General features: G+C 48.4%; 1 protein-coding gene across 1 annotated transcript in view; it reads left to right on the top strand.

The window, feature by feature from the left end:
• The window catches only part of CDON (cell adhesion associated, oncogene regulated), a 60409-nt gene that overhangs the window by 4842 nt on the left and 30796 nt on the right, over window positions 1–24771 (top strand). Inside the window, exons 2-8 of the mRNA XM_064731879.1 lie at window positions 15565–15701; window positions 17719–17991; window positions 19457–19603; window positions 19894–20037; window positions 20759–21046; window positions 21879–22148; window positions 23042–23371. Of these exons, the coding sequence (XP_064587949.1) occupies window positions 15626–15701; window positions 17719–17991; window positions 19457–19603; window positions 19894–20037; window positions 20759–21046; window positions 21879–22148; window positions 23042–23371 (1528 nt within the window). The 5' untranslated portion in view covers window positions 15565–15625. The remainder of the gene's footprint in view (window positions 1–15564; window positions 15702–17718; window positions 17992–19456; window positions 19604–19893; window positions 20038–20758; window positions 21047–21878; window positions 22149–23041; window positions 23372–24771) is intronic.

Raw genomic sequence — 24771 nt, 5'->3', positions numbered from 1 at the left:
TTCCCTGAAGCTCAGAGTGAGCAGCTTGGCTGGGATGTTGCCATCAGCTTGGCAGCAGGAGGGAGCTGGGGCAGGGAAGGAGAAGGAGACTGAGAGCATCCCTTTGGCATGGCTGAGCTGAGAGGTGAAACCACACCCTCGGCCTCACCTGTCTCTCTGATCACGTCTCTGATTTATACCCTGGGTTCTGCTGTTTAGCTTTCCCCACAGACTCCAACCATTGGATCTGATAATGAACCAAGTGGTTGAGTCTTATTTGTTTAATTCAAAGAGCAGTTTAATGCTTCCTTCCTTGCAGTCTGTGGAGTCTCTGCCTTGCAGCCCGTGGTTTTCTTTGCAGTAAACCTATAAAATACCAAGACAAGGACTAAAAGGCTTGAGCTGTGAGCAGAGGGGAGCTCTGGGGAGCTTCTTGGCCCCCCCTTAATCTTAGACGAAGAACAGCCAGATCCTGAATGTCTCTGTAATCGCTCTGGGGCATCTGCTGAAGCACCAAAGTACAGACATGCTGGTGGTGTCCAGCCTCCTGGAGTTGCTGTTATATTTTCTGTAGACACCTTCTAGCTGGAGATGTTCCTGCAGGGGGATGGGATGGCACCAGGGGGTTTTGTTTCATCGTCTCGAGTGAGTTGAAGAAACCATTTATGGTTTCTTTCTGGGTAAAAGGCCTCACTCTAAAGAATCTTGCAATAAATTAATCTCTTTTTCCTTGCCGGTTTGGATGGTAAGGACCCAGGTGACTGTTCTTCTCCTGGGGAACAAAAACAATGGAAAGGGGACAGTTCATGTGGCCCCTTCTGAAACAAACAGTGATTGTTTGGAGTAGAAATGCCCAGCTTGCTTCCAGACCAATCCACTTGAAGTTACTGCAGACAGGTGGTATGTTTTCAGTTTTTAATTTCTTTTTTCTTTTTTTTTTCCTTGCTTGTTGTTAGTGGAGAGCTGATAGATCGGCCCAAATAAGGCCATGAGCAAGGCTGGCCATTTCCAGGAGGATCCACAGACAGTCAGTGCATGACTTGTTGCCTTTATCTCTGAGATCAGGAGATTCCTTTGCAGTGATGGATTAATCCACCCTTGAGTGAATAATATAACTGAGAACAAGTAGGAGCCAGCGCTCCAAACAGATGATTTGTTCAGTACGTGTGTGCCTCCCCTCCCCCTCTGAAAAGCATCTTTCTTCACCGTTTCATTCAGCCTGTTGAAACCTCACAGCAACCTGTGTCTGCCCCAGCCCCCAGCCCTGCCAGGATGGGGCTGTGCCAAAGGCCTGTGCTCCCAGGTGCAGGGAAGATAAAGCAGGATGGAGAGAAGGAGCCTGTGGGCTGCTGGGCTGTGATGTCACCTGTCTGCTGTGGCCATGACATCACCTGTCTGCACGTCCTGCCTGTGGGTGGGAGTGTTGCTGCTGGCACCTGATTGGGGTGAGCTTGCACAGCTCTGGTCTCTCTGTGGCAGTGACTGTGCCCCAGGGTGAGCTTGCACAGCTCTGGTCCCTGCTGGCAGTGACTGTACCCCAGGGTGAGCTTTGCACAGCTCTGGTCCCTGCTGGCAGTTGACTCTACCCCTGGGTTGAGTGTGCACAGCTCTGGTCCCTCCCTGGCAGTGACTGTACCCCAGGGTGAGCTTGCACAGCTCTGGTCCCTGCTGGCAGTGACTGTACCCCAGGGTGAGCTTGCACAGCTCTGTTCTCTCTGTGGCAGTGACTGTGCCCCAGGGTGAGCTTGCACAGCTCTGGTCCCTCTCTGGCAGTGACTTTGGCAGCTCATATACCAGGTCTTGTTGCTTTTGCATCTTGGAATGCATCAGGAGCATGGTCTTCTCCTGTTGATAGGCTCCAAGAAGGTGTGAGATGCCTTGCACAGCTCTGGTCCCTCCCTGGCAGTGACTGTGCCCCAGGGTGAGCTTGCACAGCTCTGGTCCCTGCTGGCAGTGACTGTGCCCCAGGGTGAGCTTGCACAGCTCTGGTCCCTGCTGGCAGTGACTGTGCCCCAGGGTGAGCTTGCACAGCTCTGGTCCCTGCTGGCAGTGACTGTGCCCCAGGGTGAGCTTGCACAGCTCTGGTCCCTGCTGGCAGTGACTTTGGCAGCTCATATGCCAGGTCTTGTTGCTTTACCATCTTGGAATGCATCAGGAGCTCCTGTTGATAGGCTCCAGGAAGGTGTGAGATGCCTTGCACAGCTCTGGTCCCTGCTGGCATTGATTGTCCCCAACGTGAGGCAGCAGGCTCTGCATCCAGGAGAAGCTGTGTAAAGGAGCTGGAATATTGGCACTGGGGGAGTGAACTCACTGGGCACAAGGGGATGGCAGTGGGTGGCTTTGAACAGAAATAAGATATTTAGGAAGATGGTTCTTCAGTTGTGCCAGGGCAGAGCTGTAACTCACGAGCAGAGCCCCGGCTTCTGGAGATGTCCTGGAGCTGGACACTGAATGTTTCAGTGACACATGGACAGTCCTTGTTAGCACACCCCCAGTATAGGAGGCAAGGCTGGAAGGGAGTTGTGCAGCTACAGCAGAGGAATTCATGTAGTGAGATCTGTTATCATCCCTGTGGATGCACTGGAATAATTCTCTGGCAGCTCATATGCTGGGTCTTGTTGCTTTAACATCTTGGAATGCCTCAGGAGCATGGTCTGCTCCTGTTGATAGGCTCAGAGAAGGTGTGAGATGCCTGGGGCTCCTCCTGCTCAGGGACCCCCCCAGGCAGTCACAGTCTTACTGAGAAAAGCTTTGATAGCTCAAGATCAAGTTGGTGAAAGTCTCCAGCTTTGGGAACTTTTCCCCACAAGCTTTCCTTGCTTTTCCCCACAAGCTTTCCTCGTGTCGTGAGTGCCAGCAGCCTTGCCTTGATCCCATGCTCTTGGCTGTGGGATTTGGAAGCATTGGTGGCAGCTTTCAGCTAGGTTTTGGAGAGTTTCTGTGCTCTGTGGGTGAAGATAACATATTTAAAATGGCATTCTCCCTCTGGAGAACGGGCTCTGCTGCTGTTGGCTGTACATAATTTCTGGAAGCTGAGGAGTTTTGCTGTGTAATGTTCCAACTCCATGTAGATTAAATGTATTGCGGAGTCAAAATAAACAATAGCATGTGGTTTTCCTTTGTTCCCCCCCCTTCCCCACAATGAGAGTTCACAAAAGTTCTTGAATTAGGGCTCTGCGTGCCATACGCTCAAGCGTAGGCTCAAATTTTCATAAAGCTTGCTGAGGGCTGTTGCTGCTGGGGAGCACTTTCTCCTTTGGGATGGCTTTGGAAATCTCTTTGTTTCTCAGGAGCTTTTTCTGAAGGTGTGTTTTAGTGCAGCACTCGGATACTTGTTGCCTTAAATGCTTTGCAGTGACAATGTATTGCAGCTTGATGGAGATTTGAGACTCCTCTAATAAAATGCAAGAGAAGGAGGAAAACCCCGAGGGTTTTTTGGAACAGAAGATGTTTTCTGTTCCTGCCACTAATCTCTGTTGCAGAATGAAATAGGAATGTATACTTTAAATCTCTGTCAGGGTGTAGAAGGAAGCTGGCAACGGATGTAATCAAAAATGTTATTATCAAAACTCTCTAAGTATGTTGAAATTTCAAACTTAATGATATAATTTTAAATTCAGCTATTCAGACTGAGGCATGGTTTTGGGGTGCAGGTTGCACTTCCAAATTGTGCATCGAGATGGACCAGAGAGGAGTTTGGAGCAGACTGTAGGTGGTGGGTACTGCAGTGGCATGGCTGGAGTCTTCAGCCCTGTGATTTCCAGTGACTGGGGTGGCAGCATTCAACTGAGGTGTGGTTTTCTAGATTAAGGACTTTGTGGCTGAGCACTTAAAAAAGGGTCCAGTTTCCAAGTTAGCATTTTTCCTAATTAGTGCGTTTGCCGTGGCTTGTACGTAACCAGCACGTGTAGAAAGTGTACGTGTTCAGAGTTTGTCTGAAACAGCTCTGGGCACAGTGAACACAAGGAAGCACACCAGGTCTGATGTGCAGCAGCAAATACTCTACCTAGTGAAAAAGGAGACAGAAAGTTTCCAGCCTTAAACTTGGAATAAGGGAACTGTGAGTAACCTTCACCCTTGTGACCCTTCAGCCTCGAGTGGAGAGGCTGCAGGTTTGAGGATGCAGAAGAAGCTCAAGTTCTTCTCTGAGCCAAAGGTGTGAAGCTGTTTATTTTCACTGGGACAATGTATATATTGCAGGAGGCAGATGCTCGCCTGCTTAACCCAAGCACTCTCTGCTTATCTGGGCTCTGGCGAGTGTACAAGTGTTGTCCCTTCTAATCCCCCAACATTAAACAGTCCAGGCACCTTTCCCTGGCTGAGCCTGGGACTGCTTTAAAAAACACACAGAGAGAAGCCAACAGAAAAGAAACATTTGCTTTCTTTGCCAAGTTTAAATGAAGACTAATGCCGTGGTGCTGCTTAATCTTGTTTTTCTTGCTATCTGATGGATGCTAACGTGGGATGGAATCAATCCCGGCAGCCGGTTATCTTTGCAGGGCCCCCATGTTGCTGAGCTCGGCATTCGAGTCTCGTGGGGGAGTTGATTTGCTATGAAGGGTCTGGAAATTTCTTCCTACGTGGTGAAGCTGTGGCTGGGGCATCCATCTTCCTTTGGGAAGGTGTCTCCAGGAATTGCCAGCCTGCTGTTGGACGTCCAAACAGAAATCCTGTTCGGCAGAGCGGGATGTGTCTGAGCGAGTGAGAACAGGGCACAGTCAGGTGAACCTGGCGGAAATTTCTCCCTGGTCCCTGTGATGAAACTCAACTCCTTTCCTATCAGTCCCTCGTGTTTGAACTGGTTCTGCTGGGAGCAGCTGCCCTGGCCCCGATTTGCAGGAGGAGGTTTGGGCTCTGACTCACAAGCCGCCACTGTGAGGGTGCTGCCCCGAGTGCCCCAGCCCTGGGCAGGGGTCGCTGCTGCTGGCTGGGCTGGGCTGGGCTGAGTGAGTGGAGCAGGAGGGCTGCAGGAGCCAAACCCGCAGGCCAGAGCCTCATGATGACTGCTGGATCAAGGCTCTCCCTTGCTCTGCTGGCGTGAGGAGGGAGGCGGGAAGCTACACCGGTGCTGGGTTGTGCAACAGCGCCGAGCAAAGCCAGCCCAAAGCCTCCCTCTCTTTCCCCCATGTTCCACCACCCCTCTCCTTGCCTGGGAGCCAGGTTGGTTTGTTGTAGCAAACCTGGCCTGACCAACACAATTTTTCATTTCTTTTTCTGCTGAGCTGCTGCTTTTATCTGGGCCTGAGGCAAAGGGGCTCCTTTTGCTAAGCAATATTGTCAGTTGTGTCAGGATTCCTTCCCTCGAGGTGAAGAAGTGCAGGAGTGTGCATTTGCCAGAGAGCTCGGACTTCAATTTTGAAACCAGGTTTGGTCTTTTGAGCATGGGGGAAGGGAGGGGAGGAGAGCAGTAAAACTGAATTACTGTAAGGCTGGAGGATGGATTGTGTGAAGGCTTGTTTTAATCGGGGGAGGAAAGGCCGGGGTCTTTCCTGCTCTCTCCCTCAGCTGTCCCTGGTTAGCTGGTTTGCTTTTTAATAAGCATTGTTCTGCCTGGAGCCTGGGTCCAGCAGCAGGGAGTGTTGGCACTGCCTGTGACAGCGTGTGGACAGCTGGAACAAGGGGGGAAGCAGTGACTTGGAGAGCAGGGCAGCACTTTTGTTCAGAAAGCAGAGCCCAGATGGGTCTGTTGCTCCAGCACGGTGAATTCTGAGGTGCCTAACGACTGTGCTGTAACACAGGCTTGGCTCTCCGCTTCCAGTGCACCTCCCATATCCTGCAGCCATGAGTTCACAGGCTCCTAATTGCCTATGATGTAAGACAGCAGTAGATGAGGTTGCTATAAATTCTGGCTGCAGGTGTGGATTTAATGGCTGTGCTTCCCTTTAAGGGCTCACGGATAGCATGGATCCCTGCAAGTTACAACAGAGCGACTTGGACTGGGGCTAGCACAGCTAAAAGAACCCATTTGTCTGCGTTTTTTAGAGCTCTTGCTTGCTGGAGGCTACCAAAGGACGAGGTGTCAGTGTTCATCTGGAATTGCCTGGGGAATGAGCTCGCTGTCCTCTAACAGAGCCATGGTTCTAATTCTTTCCATCAATGTTCTCTCAGGGCTAAACCACCCAGGTGAGAGAGTGTCACTGGAAGGGGACCTTTGGGCAGCCTGTGTGGACACAAGCACCTTTGTCTGAGAGTATGACAGCTTTTTCTGATGACCAGTGCAGGACTGTGGTTCTTCTAGTCCTTTTTATTTTTTATTCATGTTGGATTCTGGTTTTAGAAACCATAGACAAATGATAATCATGGGTGATGGGGTCCTTGACATGCACAATGCAAGCTTTTTGGAGGGGAAAAATCCACCCCCTGAGGCAGTTACTCCAGCTTGCTGTGGTGTGTGCACCTGTAGCTCGGATAATTAGGATGGTGAGTTCCCTAGCTCCCTTGAGAAAAGGGGCATGGCTCACTTGGAGTTTGGTTTTGTATATTTTTCTTCATTTTTGCACACATTCTTGCAGCCCAGGGTTTATTCAACATACCAGGGTGTTGCTTCATGAGTTGAGCTGAGGCCTCACGCTGTTCAAGTGCTAAGTTCCTGTTCTTGGATGTCCATTCCCAGCCCCTCCTTTGGGCTGGTGCTCCAGGACTGCATGGGGAGCTGAAGCTGCTCCCTCATCCAGGTGAAAACTGAACCTCATTTTTCCTCTGGCTGAGTTTTCAGCTGGATCTGCCAGCAGATCTGACTCACTTGCTGGCCGCAGGATCCCTGCTGCAGATAGGGGAGTGCAAGCCAGGTCCTGAAGGAAGGTGTTGCTGCCCTCCTCGGCAGCGGCCCATCTTTAAATTGGCTGAAAAACGGGTTGCGAAATCTCATTGTTGCTAAAAACCAGAGCTGGAGAAGGAAAGCAGGCGCCTCTCTCCGAGGCTGAGGCCAGCCCTGAGGAAGGAGGGGAGGGGGTCTTGGCCCAAGGACCCTTGCAGGGACATGACCGAAGGCAGCAGGGCTGGCACAGGTGTCCCTTCAGTGGAATGGCACAGGTGTTGAGCTAAATGTAAAGAAGAAAACGGAAATATGAGGCAAAGTAGTGCCGAAGCAGGAGAGATAAAGATAGGGGAGATTTGGGGGGAGCTCGAAGAGCAAAGGGTGAGAATTTTGTATGTATTTGGCCTACTGTGATAGAACTGTTAAACTAATGATACCCTTAGCTCCCTTGGGGGCTGAAAGCCCTGATTTAGGCATTTAAGCATAATTGCAGCCCAGCAGAACTATGTATCAGGCTAATGCTCTGTTCTCTGCCTTCCCCGAGGCCAGAGGAGGCAGGAGCCATTCCCACTTCATTAGTGTGGCAGCAGGGGGACTGTCTCAGCTCCTTTGCTGAAGTTAATAATAAAATTAAACTAATTGTTATGCCTGTTTGTGGAGAGGAAAGTGTGGCTTCTGGGATGATTTATTTCTTTTTCTCCTGATGCCTGTCTGGCTGTGACCGGTGTAGGAATGGCAGGATGGGAGCCCCAGCTCTCCCCCTGGGAGCACAGATGTGACTCGGGAGTGTTTTCAGCTGTGTGTGCTGAGGCACAGCACACAAACTGTTAAATTTCCTTCCCTCAGCTCCCAGATCCATTCCTCCAGCCCATGCCAAAGCATGCGTTCTTCTATCAAGACCATATGTACGCCAGGACCAAGGTTCTAAAGTCAAGGTGTTTTTGAAATATTGGAGTGCAAATTAAGGATCTGAGTAATCTTAACTGTCTTCTAAAAAAAAAAAAAATTCTCTATCAGCCTCACGTATAACTCAAAAGATTAATGGAAGACTAAACTTTGATCCAAGTCCAACAGCTGATACCAACCATGAGACTTTCCAGGCCTGGAATCAAAATAGAAAAATCCAATAAAAAATGTCTCCTTCTGCATCTTTGAGGCACACAGCCTTTTGACCATGGTTTGGGCTATTACTGCTATTTTTTCCTCAGTTTTGCTTAACCTCTTCTTGTGTCACCTTTGTCCTGTGCCACTGGACCTTACCTAAAGCATTTTGAGTAAATTAATGACAATATTTGAGTAAATTAATGACAATATTTGATAGCTTGGTAGGAAACACATCTGCCTGATTATTGAGAAAGACCATCAGCATGTGAGATCCCCTGTCCTCACTGGGGCTCAGTCACTGTCTCGTTTGCTCAGCACTGTTTGTTTTTCCTGCCATCTGCCACCCGAGCAAACACTTGCTCTGTATTTTGACAAAAATATCAACTTTCAGGTCTTTAAGGTCCCTTTGTGAACAGTGATGTGTCATTAGAAATTCCTGCACAATTGATAAGGGACTTTAGCCTCAGAATTGTTCTTTGGATTCATCACTGATTCATGGGGGGGTTAAATGGTGTGAAGCAAGAAAAAAGCTCATGCAAGGCTGCTTATAAAAAGATATGTTACCTAAAAAGAGGTAAAAATACCAATTGAGTCCTTAGTGGGAATTGGCATAGGAAGCACTTGGATCTGGCTTAGCCCTGGTAGGTGTGGGTGCCAGGCATGGGGATGGGCAGAAATGTGGAGGCATTACTGAAATCCAGGCTGAGGATTGCAAAGTTTGAGCAACTATAATTTCTCTCCTTTATTCAGGAGATCCTTATCCTTCTGATAAGGATCTGGAGGGTGCACTTTTATTTCTTTAAAATGCAATAAATAAATATGAACAGAACATCAAAGGATGCTTTTTCTTGTAATTTTTTAGTGCCTCTCCCCTCAGTGTTTCTGTGGATCCCTTGGCGTCCGTTTCATTGTGTTAGACCCATTTGTGTCTCTCATACTTGGTTTATAGGGTTACTGTCAGCAAACTGATTTTTCTGGGGTTTTCCCTTTCACATGTTTTTTTTGGGCATTAAGAAAATCCCAGGCGTATGGGACTGTTCGGCAGAGTTCTGCGTGTTTCCTAAAAGCGCATGGAAAATCCCTTTGAAGAATGTAATTTTATTGCTTACACTCACAAAATCCTCTCTTTGGTGATGCCATAATTCCAACACAAATGCTTAATTACGGTATTTTTTTACAAAATCCCCGACCCTTCTGTAGCTGCCTGGCTCCTTATCTCAGGCACTCGGCTTCCTGTGATTTAGTAGCGCACAAACTGCAGCTCGAGGTGGAGAGGGGTAAAACGGGAGCACTTGAATGTTTTCTGCCCAAGCTGTGATTACAGCCCGGCGTTTCCCGGCGCTCGAGCCTTCTCTTCGGAGTGTAATTAGGAACACATTGATTCTTATTGCAGCTGGCAGCTGCTCGCTATTGCCTTTTTCAGCTTCTGACCCCCATAGTCCCGCTGACCTTTCCTGGGGTTAGTCGTAGGCCCTTTTCATTGTGATGGGCTCGAAGTGGCTCATGTGGAGTTGATTATTTCCTTGCTTGTCTGGCCTTTTTGGTGCCATAACTCCAAGTCACTTCCATTTTTTTCCCCTGCTTTTGGCTGACCACAGTGAAAGGAAATGCTTTTGCTGGCGACAGGATCGGTTTGCACGCTTGACTGACTCGATTGAGACCCTGAAAGGGGGGGAGGGGGAGGGTAATGAACACTGTAGGTGCTGCATTTGCTTTTTAAAGGTTGATGTTAATGATTGAGTGGTCATTAGGCATTCATAAAAATGAGGCTTCGTTGCCTTTTGGCGCTCGGAGCCGCGCGGGTTGGCATTAGGGGCGCGTCTGTCGCATCCCGCGGGCAGCGGTGGCTTCGGGAGCGGCGCGGGGGGTGCGGAGCATCCGCTGTCACCTGCACGGTACCGCCGGGCTGTCCCATCCCCGGAGCGCTCCACTGTCACCTGTACGGCACCACCGGGCTGTCCCATCCCCGGAGCGCTCCGCTGTCACCTGTACGGCACCACTGGGCTGTCCCGGCCCCGCCGGGCTGTCCCACCTCCGGAGAGCTCCGCTGTCACCTGCGTTGTCCCAGCCCCAGAGCGCTCCGCTGTCACCTGTGCGGCCCCGCCGGGTTGTCCCAGCCCTGTCACCTGTGCAGCACCACCGGGCCATCCCAGCCCTGTCGCTTGTGCGGTACCGCTGGGCTGTCCCAGCCACGCCGGGCTGTTCCATCCCTGGACTGCGCCGCTGTCACCTCTGCAGCAGCACCGGGCGGTCCCAGCCCCATCACCTTTGTGGCACCACCGGGCTGTCCCAGCCCCGTCACCTCTGCAGCACCACCGGGCTCTCCCAGCCCTGTCACCTTTGTGGCACCACCGGGCTGTCCCAGCCCTGTCACCTTTGTGGCACCACCGGGCTCTCCCAGCCCCGTCACCTGTGCAGCCCCCCTGGCTGTCCCAGCCCCATCACCTTTGTGTCACCACCGGGCTGTCCCAGCCCTGTCACCTTTGCGCCCCCCGGGCTGTCCCGGCCCTGTCACCTGTGCAGCCCCCCGGGCTCTCCCAGCCCTGTCACCTTTGTGGCACCACCAGGCTGTCCCAGCCCCATCACCTCTGCAGCACCACCAGGCTGTCCCAGCCCTGTCACCTTTGCAGCCCCCCGGGCTCTCCCAGCCCCGTCACCTTTGTGCCACCACCGGGCTGTCCCAGCCCCGTCACCTTTGTGGCACCACCGGGCTCTCCCAGCCCCGTCACCTTTGTGGCACCACCGGGCTGTCCCAGCCCTGTCACCTTTGTGGCACCACCGGGCTGTCCCAGCCCTGTCACCTTTGCGCCCCCCGGGCTGTCCCGGCCCCGCAGTGCCCGGAATAACCCGCGCAGGTTCCCCTCCGCAGCCGCGGGCAGGCTGCCGGGGGCTGCCGGGGGCTGCGGGGCCGGAGCCCGCTCCTCCCAGCCCCGAAAGCTAATGAAGTCTATGTGCCAGCTGTTACACTCATTTTGCCAGACCCCAGGAGGACAGCATGAAGACAGTCAGTGATCAAAGGCTCTGGAGATCACTGAGGAGCCGAGCGGCAGGAATGTCTGATTGCTTTCTCTTGGAATGCCACAGGCTTCAATACCTCCTTTTTTTCTTTTTTTTTTCTTTTTTTTTTTTTAAGGTGTCTTGGTGTGAGATTTAATGATCTAACTCAGCTTGCTCACGCTGAAGCCAGAGTATTTTACTTAATTCAAGGGGATTCATTTGCTCTAAATTTAGGTGGTTTGAAATTTCGTGGGGTTTGTTGTACAGATAACAAGTTAAAATGAAATTTTTCTTGGTAATTCTAATAAATTACCTAGGTGGGGAAAAACCCAATTTGCTGAGCTTTGGGTGTTAAATCACATATGGCACTAAAAAGTGAGGTGGGATAAATCAATTTTGAGTTGATGCTGTTTAGGAAAAAGGGGAAATGTGTGTATCCAAAGCTGGTACACTGCAGAGGGCTGTCACAGTGCAGCTGGTGGGCAGAGCCGTCCCCGAGGCTCAGTCACTTTTTCCTTGGGCTTCTTAGCAAAGGCTGTGAGCTCCTGGAGGCGGAGTGGGCAACCTGAATAACTCCCTCTGTTCCCAAGCATGCTGTTTCCTTCCTCCTCCTCCTCCTTCTGCTCTACCCAACATTTATAGGACCTGGAACGTTTGGGTAGTGCAGAAACCCTTCCTCATTTAGCTGCTCCTCGTGGAACAGCTCGCTGAAGGTTGGGAGAGTGTTGGAGCGGGGAGTGATGGAGCAGGAGTGCATCAGCACATCGGGGTGGGGTGGTGGCTCTTGGGAAGGGAGGTCCTGGTGGTGTCCTGCCAGCTGGTCTGAGATGGCAGGAAGATGATTCAGGGAGCTAAACCAAAATGGAGATGAGATAATGCTCTTTTCATAGTGACTCTGCCCTCAGCTGCAAGGGTGGAGAGGAGAAGTTCACGGTCCAGTAAATAAGTGGGGCAGGATCTCAGCTGTGTTTGGAAGGACACAGGAGCTTGGCACCATGGGAATGCATGGCAAACAGCATTTTGTCATCTTCTAGAGTGTGAAGCCTTATTTGGGGGCAAACTTGGGTAGGAGTGAGTTAATCTGGAGATGAGGGTTAAGTTACAGTGCCAGACCAGGCCTGTGAGCTGTACATTGAGGACCACTGGTTTCTGGAGAAGCAGTGACAAACGTGAAGCTTTGGGAAGGGACAGGAGGCTCACTGCCAGGGCTGCAGAAATCCTGGCTGCTCTGGTGCCTGTGCCTCCCCATCCTGGCTCAGTTGGGTGCTTCAGTGAGCCCACAGGCTGCTCTCTGGTCCAGGGTGACCCATATCCATCCTGGTGAGGTCTCCAGGCCGTGCCAGCTGTGTGCCAGGCTGATGTGCCATTCTGGTGTTGGGGACAGCCCTGCTCCCGTGCTGGGAAGCCACTGTTGAACTGTGCCCTCCCCTCTGTTTGCAGTTAGAGGTGATGGTTTATTTTTCTACCTGTGCACAGCATTCCAGAGATTGTGGGGCTGAAACTGGGAGCTGCTGGACTCCTGTGCCCACAGCTCTGTGCTGAGGGGTTCCTTTCATAAAAGGACTTGTCCTCTGTGACAAACGAGGCACACAGCTAGAGTTGTGTCATGTGCAGAAATGCTTCATCTTACTGATTATGTGCAGAAGTAGCAGGCACAGGTTTCTGGGTGCCCCTGTGTGTGCAGCATGCTTCCTGGGGCAGGCATCCATTGGAATGGTCGGGATGACCTCCCCCTGACACAGGTCTGTTATCTTCCTTGTTTCCCTTGATCCATGAGCAATAACATACTTCAGAGCTGACAAGGAGGTCAAGTGCTGCATGAAGATAACTGCAGGATGACTTTAGGTGAAGAGGTCTGGGTGGAAGTAGGAGAAATGTGGCCTTTGCCATGCTGTGTCTTTCTACTGGGCTGGAGAAATGGCGAGTGAAAGTGAAATGTACATTTTCCTGATCCATGAAAACCATGTCTGTCTCTATTCAACCTTGAATATTATTTATATTAATAACTCCTCTTTTAGTTTAACATGCTCAGGCAGTGGCATCTCTTACTTCAAAATAATTCTGGCTATTTGATCCACAAGTGATGGAGGTACATCCTTCCAATCTAGGAACAGTGAAGAGTTGTTCTAAGCAGAGCTCATCGTGTAGTCTAGGACACTAAAATGGAGTCACACCTAACAAAGATGCTCCTCTTTCAGATCCCAAAAGGACCCCAGTGACTGGTATTTGCTGTCAAAATGTCCCAAATTAGCTGTCAAAATAACCCCTCAGGGTTATTGAAGAGATGGCAAAGGGGAAGAGTCATGTTTTTCCATCCCTAGGGCTTTTTTAATACAATATTAGAGGCAGAGTTTCTCCATGGGATTTCTAAAGACCAGAAGCTACAAGCTGTGGTCTTGCCCTCTTCTCTGTATTTAATAAGGGGCTTCTGTAGTGTCACCATCTGCAGAAGAAAAAGAAAGAAGCATTTTTGGGTTTTGTTGTGTTGCTGGGTCTCTTCCCCTGTGTTCCCAGATCTAGCAGTGAGCAAGATGTTTCTGCCATCCCTTCAGACACAGAAGTTGAGAAGCTTCATTCAGATGCCCAAGTGTTGTTGCTGAACAATCCTACTCCAGTTAAAGACAATATTTTTCCTTTATTTCCCCCAGTCAGAGAACTTTGGTCTTTGTGGCTCGCTCTGTGTACTCAGTGCTTTGCAGTTGATCTTACCACTCCACAAGCCTGCAAAAGCCAAACTGGTAGGTCAAAAGAGGAGTAGCTGTTGACACTGGCAGCGAGGAACATGTAAGGAGAAAGATAAACAGAGGGAAATCAGAGCCTGGATAAAGTAGATCTCCAAAGATAAAGTTTAGTTAAAGATAATGAGCTGGCCTTGTTTAAAAAGACAGCTGCAAAATAACCCAGTAGCTCCATGTGCTGGGGTTAAAGTTGACCCAGAATATACGTTTCATTGCTTTTGATAAATAAATAGTGGAGGGAAGATTTGGCAAAAAGCAACATTGCCCCCAGCCCTCTTCAGCAAAGTGTTTGATGTTAACAAGTTCTCTGGGTGTTTACTTTGTCCTCTGCCTGCGCTGGTGGAGCGGCGCTCCTGCCCTTGAACCGAGGGAGAATTCAAATAAACCAACCCCTTCGGCACAGCTGGGCTCTTCTGCCATCTGTGGCTTCCCAGAGCAGCCCCGGCTCGCCTGGGGAACCAGCCTGGGCCACGGGATCGCTGGGTCTTCCCAACAGCTGAAAGAAATTTGGCGGATCAGATAAAACTGCCCAGAAACGGGAGCAGAACTCGACAGCGTTTCTTGCTGCCCTCTCAAGCTGTCAGTGTAACCCAGAGTGCAGTTTGTGGGCAAACAGCTCCATAAAATCCAGAGTGATTATTTAATTATGATTGGAGGCTTTTCCCGATGCTTCATTTGCATATATACTTTACAGTGATGCTGTGATGATAAAATATGGTTATTTTAAAATAAACCACAGGAATAATTTTGCTGTTGATATCTGGATCCAGCTTGGAAAGCAACTGGCTCTATGAACACTCAATAAACTGGGACCTATTCCTACCAAGCATGTGTATTGCTGCACTTGTTTCTGTGCTGAGTAAGACAGCAAAATTCCCAGTTATTGTGTGTGTGTTGGATACATGTTTATATACACAGCTGATAGATGAGATGTTTAAAGTCTACGTTGAGTGTTATCAGCAGTGGAATTGTATGGCCAGGCTGATAAATGAAGTAACTGTGCTAAATGAGCTCAGATCTTATCCATCATGGCATTACACAAGGCCAGTTGGACATTTGCATGAATGACAGCTGTGGATTTATTGTTTTCTTGGAGAAACCAGTGTTTGATTGAGACTCAGAGTGTCAGAAACACCGTTCCTGAGACTCACCTCCGGCAAGTTCTGTTGCTGGTTCCATGATTTAGTTTGTATCTTGCTGGTTTAACAATTTATTGTAGAGTGATTTAGGTTGGAAACGACCTCTGGGATCATACTTAGTTTGTGTTTTGCTGGTTTCATGATGTATTTTTTATTTTTGATGATGAAAGTGAGATCTCACACAGCTGAATGGTCGAGTGTGATATGGCCAAGGAAAGAACTGCTCTCTCTAGAAGCAGCTATGGAGATAAAAGTGGATATAATGCATGCCACAAAAGGATATAGGAGGAAGCACCATTTTTTTGGGAATATAAATGAGAATGAGACTAATGTTGGTGTTTTTTCCTTGCTGTGGTTTGCCTGTAAAGCCCAGCAGAAGCAGCCAGCAGATGACAGGTTCCAGTGAGCAGGTTTAGAGCAATTGAGAGCGGTAGCGGCATCGCGGCAGTAGATTCATAGAAACTTGTAAAACAAGTGCGGCCTGATGATAGATGGTCAAATGATTATTGTTTGCAAACAATATTATCTCCAATAGATAAGCTGTTTACTTTGGACTCCAGCTCCTCTGGGTGGAACAGAGTCTAATTTATCAAGGCACAGCGGTTCAATGCGGACGCCTCATGCCCCAGCTGTGGAAAAACTCTTACATTAAGAATAGTACTTGGAACCACAGTGAAGTTCAGCTCTAACTCACTTTTACAGATGGTTTCTATATTGCAAAGAATATTAGCTGTTTCCTGGTTGTGCTTTTTTTTTTTTTTTTCCTTTAAACCCCCAACACTTTGTTGTAAGAGAGTTAAAAGACAAACTCCTGAAGCTCACAGTAGACATGTGCCTGTTTGTTTTGTAGTTGTTTCCGTGCCTCGTCTTAGTCTGGAGCTTTGGGCTTTCAATTTGGATAATCTGGCGCTATGCATCCAGCCCCTGGGCGCTTCCAGGCACTGCTCCTCATCGCTGCCACCAGCCTTGTCACTGTCACCAGCACAGGTAAGGCCTCACCAAGCTGGAGACTTGGAGTTTTTGGGGTTGGGCTCAAACTTTGGAACAAACAACGCTTGGCAGCGCATTTCAAAGTGGCCAACTTTACTGGATATTGTCAATAAGGAAGCATAGAGCACTGAAACACAGCCTTACACTCAATATGACTTTGCTTGTGAAAACTTGGCTCAGGACAAGCACCAGAACATGGAAAACTCTGGGATACGTGGGTTTGTTCCTTGGGATCTCCATGGATTCAGCTGGACGCCGGTTCTGCTGCACGCAGTGCATCTTGTGTTCCCAGGGGCTGGGAGGGGTTTGGGTTTTCAGGGGGAGAGGGGAATCAGCCCTTTGAAATCCGAAAGCTGATGCGTGGCTGCACTTGGAACAGCTCTGGTGTTAAAAAAAAGAAGAGGCATGGTTTTAATTGACACATCTGCTCTGTGTAGTCAGCTTGTCTTAACGTAACCACACAAAAAAGAAGCTTTTACTACTTTTAGCACTTCATAGCCAATCGTTATGAGCAAATGGGATAAATTTTATTTTTCAAGCAGTCATAGGAGATAAATTCCAGCTGCAGGGTCACTGCTACCAATTTTGCCTTTTACGCGAAGTGCAGCGTTGGTGTCAGAAGTGAGGGCAGGGGCGAAGATGAAAGTAGCAGTATGATTTCATAATAATTGGTGGCAAGCAAACTGAAAGGTCAGTGCTTCCCTCTTATCCCTGGAAATTCAAACTGAACTAATAGGAAAAACAGTTTTCTAATTAAAAGCTAAAAATGGACATCTGGAGTCCTGCGAAATGCTTGGATACCATTTTTATGGATTTCATCTTTTTTTGTTAAGTGAAGCCACACTTTAATTTCCAGTTTTATTTTATGTTTATGCAGATAGTTTATGGTTCAGTTAAAAATGTGCAGTCTCTCATCTGAAACTCATAACCAGAGCTGGGATGGACTGACTTGAGAAGAAAAGCATGAACCCAGGGCCCCACCTATAAGAAAACTGTCTCTGACTTGGATGTCATTTAATATCATCTTGACCCGTACTATCTGGAATTCCTTAAGATCCTTTACAAAATAGAAGTTGTTTTTCCCTGCCAATGTGTCTATTTTTAATTTAGTTTTTTCTCCTAATTTATATTGCTAACCAATTAAATATTACTGGTGTTAATTGCCTTTTCTCTTGCTTCCTTCATGCAAAATCTTTAGTGGAGAATTCAATAGAAAACAAATGGAAATACTTCCCAATGTTTCATTGGCCAGGATAGGAAAAAATCTCTTCCAACAAGCAGGAATTTTCTTTTGGCAAATAAATGGATTCTCATAACCAAGTTCTGTGGAATTGAACCTTTTATTTATTAGCAGCTCTTCCTGTTTCTGTTCATCTTTACTCAGTAAAGATAATGGATGCCCAATTCATCATCCTTGTCCTGATGAAGTCCATGTATTTGGAATTAGCAAGAGCCTTTGCTGTTCGTCCAGCTTTTTTTTATCCGGCTATTTTTAATTAGTTCTGCAGACTCGGAGACGGTTCTGTGTAAATACCTGGCAGGCTCCTGCCATTTCTAGCATTTTACAAGTCACGTCCGGGCCTGCTTCATATGGGACAGATCAGCTACAGCTGCGTGTTCCTGTGCTCCATCTCTTCAGGTGATGGCTGCTGTTTTCCTCTGGATAAATCCACTGGGATTGCAATTTTTGCTGGCCCTGGCAAGCATGTCGCCAGTGCCTTGTGCTCACTTGGGGATGTACCTCCCCCTTACTGCACCTACCTCCATTTAATTGTTGTTACCCCCTTTGTGGGGTTTGAATCTTGAAGTTTTCCCAGCATGTGAGAGCGAGCAGGAATCTCTCCTGAGTTCCTCTTGCCAAGGAAAAGGCAACACTTGCTTGAGTATCACTCAGAGTTTAGAGTCCCTTTATATGGTGAGTCTTTCCTTCCATTCAACACATTGTTAACCTGATCACCTGTGTCCATGCAAAATTCTGGTCTCTAACTCAATATATGTATGTTTTTCCTTTTAGATCTAACTCCCCGTTTTATTTCTGAGCCCTCATCTACTGTCCAGAAGCCTGGTGAGCCCGTCCAGCTCCGCTGCTCTGCCGAGCCCTCCTCAGCTCACATTTCCTGGCTGTTCAATGGGGAGCCTCTGAAGAGCAGGGTGGGAGAGGTGGAGATGCAGGCAGGATCTTTGACAATCGTGTCCCTGAGCCCAGCAAGGTGTGGGCGCTACCAGTGCGTGGCGAGCAGCGGCGTGGGCGCCGTGCTGAGCCGGCCGGCCTCCGTGTCCATGGCCAGTAAGTTCATCTGCATTCCTGTTCTTTGCTCCCTGCCAGTCCTCAGCTGGCTTTATGGCTTGTCCTTTGACTTTTAGATCAAAATGTTCTGGGACAATATGATGGATTGTACGCTTCTTGCCTTGTTTTTAAATTACGTCGTCTGAGACTTGTCAGGAGATGCAGCCCTGGAGCAGATTCCCCAGAAAGCTTGTGGATCCCCATCCTTGGAGGCTTTTAAAGCCTCAGCTACACCAAACCATACCTGATGGATTTAGTGTTGGTGTCAGCCTCACTTTGAGTTGAAGGATCTCAAGGGTCTCCTTCAGCAAACACAAATGTTATTCAATGAAATAATAATTCATTTCCATGAATTGGCCTGAAAATACAAGATTCCCAAATGCTTCCCTTCACAAAGGATGTTGAAGGAGCAGCTGAGCTCCCACACCATTGTAGAAGTGTAAGAGTTGAGGAGAAATCTGTGGGAATTGTTGCCTGGGAAATAAGTGGGAGCTGCAGATTTTCATTTTCATTTGATTTGATCAAACCAATATTGATGTTCTTCAGGTGGGGACAGTCTTCTCACCTCTTAGGGACAGCTTCCCTTCTCTCAGTTGCACTGGTTCTTCTGATCAGCCTTTGCCTTGATGCTTGATCTGTAAATTGTGTGACCTCCAGGGATTTGGAAGAGGAAGGACAATGTCTTCCACAGGGAAAGGACAGTGCAGTGCTGAGAATGGGAGTACAATATTCCTGCACGAGTGTGGTTTGTGTGCCTGGGATCTGTGGGCTGTCTGAATCAGGTCTTTGTCAAGCAGGGTTTGAGTGATTTCCCTGGAAGGGTACCTCATCTATGGAGCATGTCCAAAATCCCCTTGGGAGGAAAATCTCTTATAAGTGTTTTGGTAAAGTACTGACCCATGGCCAGTCCCTCTCAAGAGAGCTCCAAGGGTGGCCAACATAAGAAAACTTCACAGCCTCAAAGAAGTTTGAACATGGAGGGAGTAGAAGAGCAGCTTTCACACTTCCCTCCTGCCTTGGAGGTTTGGCAGCACACAGGAGGGTGCTGGGAGCTCTCTGCCTGCCTCATTATCATCCCAGAAAGACAATTCCATGTTTTTATGGATGGGTTTCCTGCTGTCAGTGTGAATTGTCTTCTGTAGTGCCCGCAGAGTGTGTGAGGAGTCCTGCAGCCTTTCCAGTGTCTCTGCTGGCTTTTCTGGGAGCAGTTGAGGGGGATATAGACATTATTTTTTCTCCTCACTCTTCCCAGGTAAAAGATTTTTGTAGTAAGGAAGTGGATAAGGAGGGTTTATGGTGTTATGGGCTGCAGGATAGACCAGGCCTGTTGATGTGAATGTCCTAAAGCTACAGCAGAAAAGATAATCAGCATGAAACCAACTGTATTGTGAACACAAACACTGAGCTGCTGCCCTTCCCCTCTCCCAGGCCGTGGCTGCTCTTACCCTGTTCCAACTCTCTCCAGGTTTAGGTGACTTTGATGCCTTGGGGACGGCTGTTGTTGAAGCAGAGGAAGGAGGCACAGCTCTCATCAGGTGCCAGGTGCCAGAAAGTCACCCCAAAGCACAGGTTCGCTTCCAAGTGCGGGGGAAGTGGCTGGAACAATCAACAGGTGAGGTGTTTTGTGCAATATAAGTACCCAACAAAAGCTTGCCTGGAGTTTTTTATTGGAACCTAAAGGAAAAACACTCCTCTGGAAAGTTGCAGAACTTCCTGTTCAAATTACTTTATCTAAACCTACCCTTGGAAATGAGTCTCCTTTGCATGGGGATTTCTTTTTGATTCTGTATTTAGAATAAATAGCTATAGCTGACAAATTAATTTTAAAAATTACAAAAAAGAAAGACATCTTTTGAAACTAAATTAAATTTAATCCTCTTTTCACCTTCCCCTCTTGTTCAGACAACTACCTAATTCTTCCATCTGGAAACCTGCAAATTTTGAATGTATCTTTAGAAGACAAAGGGTCCTACAGGTGTGCAGCATACAACCCAGTTACTCACGACCTCAGAGTAGAACTCACTGCACGGAAGCTCACAGTCACACGTGAGTATTGAGTTCAACTTTCCAGAATTAATACAGCTCAAACAGAATAAATAACATCCCTTTTAGCAAGGGCCTATCAGTGCCTCCAACACCATGGTATGCAAGATTTCTCCTGCATTCTTTGCACATTCAGTTCTTATTTCCCCTCACTGTGGAGGAGCAGCATGGCTTTTCAAATCCCAGGCAGTCACCTTTGGAAAGGGAATACTGCTAATACTTCTGTCCCCAAATCTCTTTTGGAGCAGGACTTCTGGAAGTGTTACAACATCTTGCTCAGTCCCAAGTGCAGTGTTTGAAAGACATGGAGGAAGACAGAGAATGGGATGGGAGGATGTGGTTTAAAAGCTTGGTTGGTTCCCCTGCAAGGAAAAGCTAAGAGAATTGGGATAGTTCAGCCTGTAAAATAGAAGGTTTAGGGGTGACCTAATTGTGATCTTCCAGTACTGAAGGGAGCCTACAAGAAAAATGGAGGGAGAGGGCCTGGAGTGACAGGACAGGGGGGAATGGCACTGATGGAGAGTAGGTTTAGATTAGATACTGGGTCCCTGTGAGGGTGGTGAGACTCTGAGTCTCTCTGCCAAGAGAAGCTGTGGCTGTCCCATCCCTGGAAGTGTTCAAGGCCAGGATGGACAGGGCTTGGAACAACCCAGTCTAGAGGAAGGTGCCCAGAAGCCCAAACCATTCTGTGATTCTATTCCACGATTCATCTCCTTTCCTGCAGGCCCTTCTTCAGGTGGCTCCCACATCCTTCACCCGCTGGCTGCCCAGAGCCTGGCAGTGCCCCAGCACAGCGCCCTGACCCTGGAGTGTGTGGTCAGCGGGGCAGCTCCAGCCCCCACGCGCTGGGTGAAGGACGGCCGGGACGCGCTGAGGACGGGCAGGTGGAGGCTGCTGCACTCCCACCTGGTCACCGACAGGCTGGAGCCATCTGATGCTGGGAATTACTCCTGCCTGCTGGGAAGTGACTCTGGAGCAGTGAAATATGTTAACTATTCGCTTACTGTACTTGGTAAGAATTAAAGATATTTTCACATCCAGGCAACAAATATACCCTTCGTATACCTGCTAGTTTTGGCATCTGCTTCCAAACAGCCTTGCATTCTTGCTCAACCTTAAGCATATTAAAATAAAGAATACAGATCTCTTTATAATGACTGTGTCCCATCATTTCTCCCAAGTTAAAACCCGTAATTATTTATCTCTTCAAGCCATTTGCAGTCTGAAATAATGAAATAGTGAAGGATAACAAACTCCAGGGGAAGAACTGATCCATTTATTTTCCTACAGAGTGCCGGTGTCAGTAATGTGCCAGGGACCAGATTTGCTTCTTTTGAGGTTCTATGTGAACAAAAACTGGTGAGGGAAGGTGATATGTTTGGATGAAAACATCAACAAAAGCAAAAGAAACATAATCATAAATTTGGCCTCTTTTGTTTGGCTGCTAGTTATTCCTCACCTCCCCTTTCCATTGTAGCAGATTTTCCTAGTATTTGAATTTTTCTGCATTTGTGACAGATTTTGTTTGGGTTTTAAAATGTGTGTGTTTGAGTTACTCAGAAAACAGGGTGTTGATGCACAACACACCTCTTCTTGGGGGATGTCACTAATTAATTGTTTTGAAAATAGAAGTCTTTTATTTACAAGATTACTGCAAACATGTGGCTGTTGAAATAAAAGGGAGAACCCATTCAAATAAGCCCATGTGTGGGAAAACCAGCTTCGGGCTGTGCAGCCTGTGGTACTTGCTCAGCCTTTGGATGTGATAAGCCTGTGTAATGTTTTACAGCAGTTTTTTCAGGATTTAGCTTAAGTCATTTATGCGGAATCGTTTCCCTTTGCAGAGCCTGCCTCGCTCTCCAGGGGGCTGCAGGACCAGACCGTGGCCGCGGGGGCGAGCGTCCATTTGTGGTGCGAGGCCGGGGGCAGCCCCGCTCCCACCCTCACCTGGCTGCACAACGCGGCTCCTCTCGGGCCCTCCCCGCGGCACCTCCTCACAGGAAACCACCTGAGCATCTGCGGGGTCACCCTGGCGGACTCTGGCGTGTACCAGTGTGTGGGAAACAATGGGATTGGGTTTGTGCAGTCCACGGGGAGGCTCCGGGTCCAGCCAGGTAGGAGCACTTGCAGCCCTCGAGAGCTCACATTAAGCATTTATACTTTAACCTTTATTCTGTTGTGGTATTTTTTTTCCCCTAGATTATGTATTAATTTGTTTCTGATCACTAATCTTACAAAGAAGGTGCTTTCAGCTGGACTTTAAGAGATGCAGGGATTTCTGGGGTAGTGTGGCTACTTGATACTTAAAACCTGGATTATCAGATGCAATCAAATCAGCTTATGATTGGACTTGATGGGATTTATTCTTAAATGGAATCAGGATCCTGTTGTGCTGGGTGAGCTGGTACTCTTAGTAGTATTGGCTGCTGAGTAGTTAAGCCTGTTCCATAATCAAGTTTACACAACAATCATCAGGTTTGGGGTTAATGCACACTTCCCCTCTATCAGATTGGCAGGATCAGGTTCCAGCAGTCTTTTTGATCTCTTTTCTCTCTAAGATACCTTCTAATACCCAGAGAAGTTGATTTCTGCTGGCACAAGGATGCTGGCAAGGCTGTTGCTGTCGCCATTCTCTCCCTGTCATGCATAGCTGAAGCTTTGACCAGTTATGGTTGGTGTGAGCTGTGCAGAGCCTGGCTGAGCAGAGATTTCGTGGTCTCTGTGTGTGTGGAGTGGACTAAGCCAGTCTTGCCTGCGCTGTGTTCCTCACTGACAGTCAAGTCCTTGTCATTTGGAGAATTTAAAGCGCAGTTTGAGTGTAGGTTTTTATCAGCCTTCTCTGAGGTGGAGTCTGTGCTGATCTCTTCAGTCTGGATGGGAAGTCTAGAGGTGCTTTGTAGAGAAGGATTATTTGTTAAAATGTGATGTTTTAAATTGTATTGACTTGTTCTGGCATTAAGTGTCATATCCCTTAGTTGAATTCATCCTTTGGTTGTGTTTCCCCCAGACAAAGACTCCGTCCCCATCATCATCTCCTCCCCAGCCAACACCACCGTGGTGGCCGGTGGGGATGTGACCCTGTCCTGCAACGCCACGGGCCTGCCCGCTCCTGTGATCCGCTGGTACGACAGCAGAGGCCTCGAGATCAGCCAGGGGCTCCCCGCTGGAGCACAGAGCCCTCCCCCAGCAGGGCCTGAGCCCCGGTGCCCCTCGGTGCCCCGGGCGGGCTGGGGCTCCCTGCGCCTGCGGAACGTCAGCGCTGAGCGCGCCGGGCGGCTCCGCTGCGAGGCCAGCAACGAGCACGGCTCTGCCCTGGCCACTGCCTTCCTCACTGTCGGTGAGTTACTGCCCCTGCCTTCCTCACTGTCAGTGAGTTACTGCCCCTGCCTTCCTTCCTCACTGTCGGTGAGTTACTGCCCCTGCCTTCCTCACTGTCGCTGAGTTACTGCCCCTGCCTTCCTTCCTCACTGTCGCTGAGTTACTGCCCCTGCCTTCCTTCCTCACTGTCGCTCAGTTACTGCCCCTGCCTTCCTTCCTCACTGTCGGTGAGTTACTGCCCCTGCCTTCCTCACTGTCAGTGAGTTACTGCCCCTGCCTTCCTCACTGTCGCTCAGTTACTGCCCCTGCCTTCCTTCCTCACTGTCGCTGAGTTACTGCCCCTGCCTTCCTCACTGTCGCTGAGTTACTGCCCCTGCCTTCCTCACTGTCGGTGAGTTACTGCCCCTGCCTTCCTCACTGTCGCCAGTTACTGCCCCTGCCTTCCTCACTGTCGGTGAGTTACTGCCCCTGCCTTCCCTCTCGGCTCCCTGATTTGAGTGAGAAATGCCTCAGGATAAGAAATGCGGGGCAGGCGGGTGGGGTGGAGTCTCAGGGGAAGGAAGCAGAGATGTTTTAGTTGTCTTCATGGAGCAATTCCTCCATCCCACCTCAGGTAAAGGAGGAATGCTGTGTGCATTGCATGGGCTTAGCATCTTCTGTGTGAAAAAAACTACCTGAGGGTGTGTCAGACTAAGCCATTTTCTGACTCAGAGATGGGGCAGCTGAGGGGATGAAAAGCCTTTCATGCCTTAAAGCAAATCATCTACAATTACCCCTCACAGGTCCTAATACAATACATCTTTCATAGTTCATTTCTCTATTTCTATTTCTCTGTTTCTCCAAAGTATCTAGTCTTTTTTACAAAGCCATCCTTTAAAACTTGTTTCTATTTCCATTTCTCTCTCAGCAATATCTGTCCCATTCCATAGCATTTTTAAGTCAACATTTCTTGTCTCATTGTTTACATACAGATACAGCCTTCTGTCAGGTTTTGAGAATTTTCTACAAGTGCATTTCCTGCAAAGGTGGTATTTTTTATTTATTTCTTGAAATTGCTACTAGGAAAAGACAGTACTTACACTAAGGCAAAATGGGAAAGAGCCTTTCCTCACATTGGAATATTATGTGACATTAATAACAGGTTTGAACTCTCCCAAGTTCCCTTCACAAGAACCCAGATTCAGATTTTTAGTTACATGAAGTTACTTAAGTTTCTCAGCTCTTTCAGCACCTTGCCTCAGTTAATTTAGCTGAATGCCAGGGAGATTTCAGGTTAGTGGGATTTAATATGTGGCCCCGTATTTAAAGTTCTTTGGTTAGAGTTTAAAACTCCTGTAAATAACATAAAAAGATGCTTAAATGTTCACTTAGGGGAAAAAAAGAAAGAAGAAACCTCAAGAAAGTGATCCCATCATGTAG

This window comes from Zonotrichia leucophrys, chromosome 24 (assembly GCF_028769735.1).
Source record: "Zonotrichia leucophrys gambelii isolate GWCS_2022_RI chromosome 24, RI_Zleu_2.0, whole genome shotgun sequence".
NCBI lineage: Eukaryota > Metazoa > Chordata > Aves > Passeriformes > Passerellidae > Zonotrichia > Zonotrichia leucophrys.
This window is presented reverse-complemented; position numbering and strand designations above follow the sequence as displayed.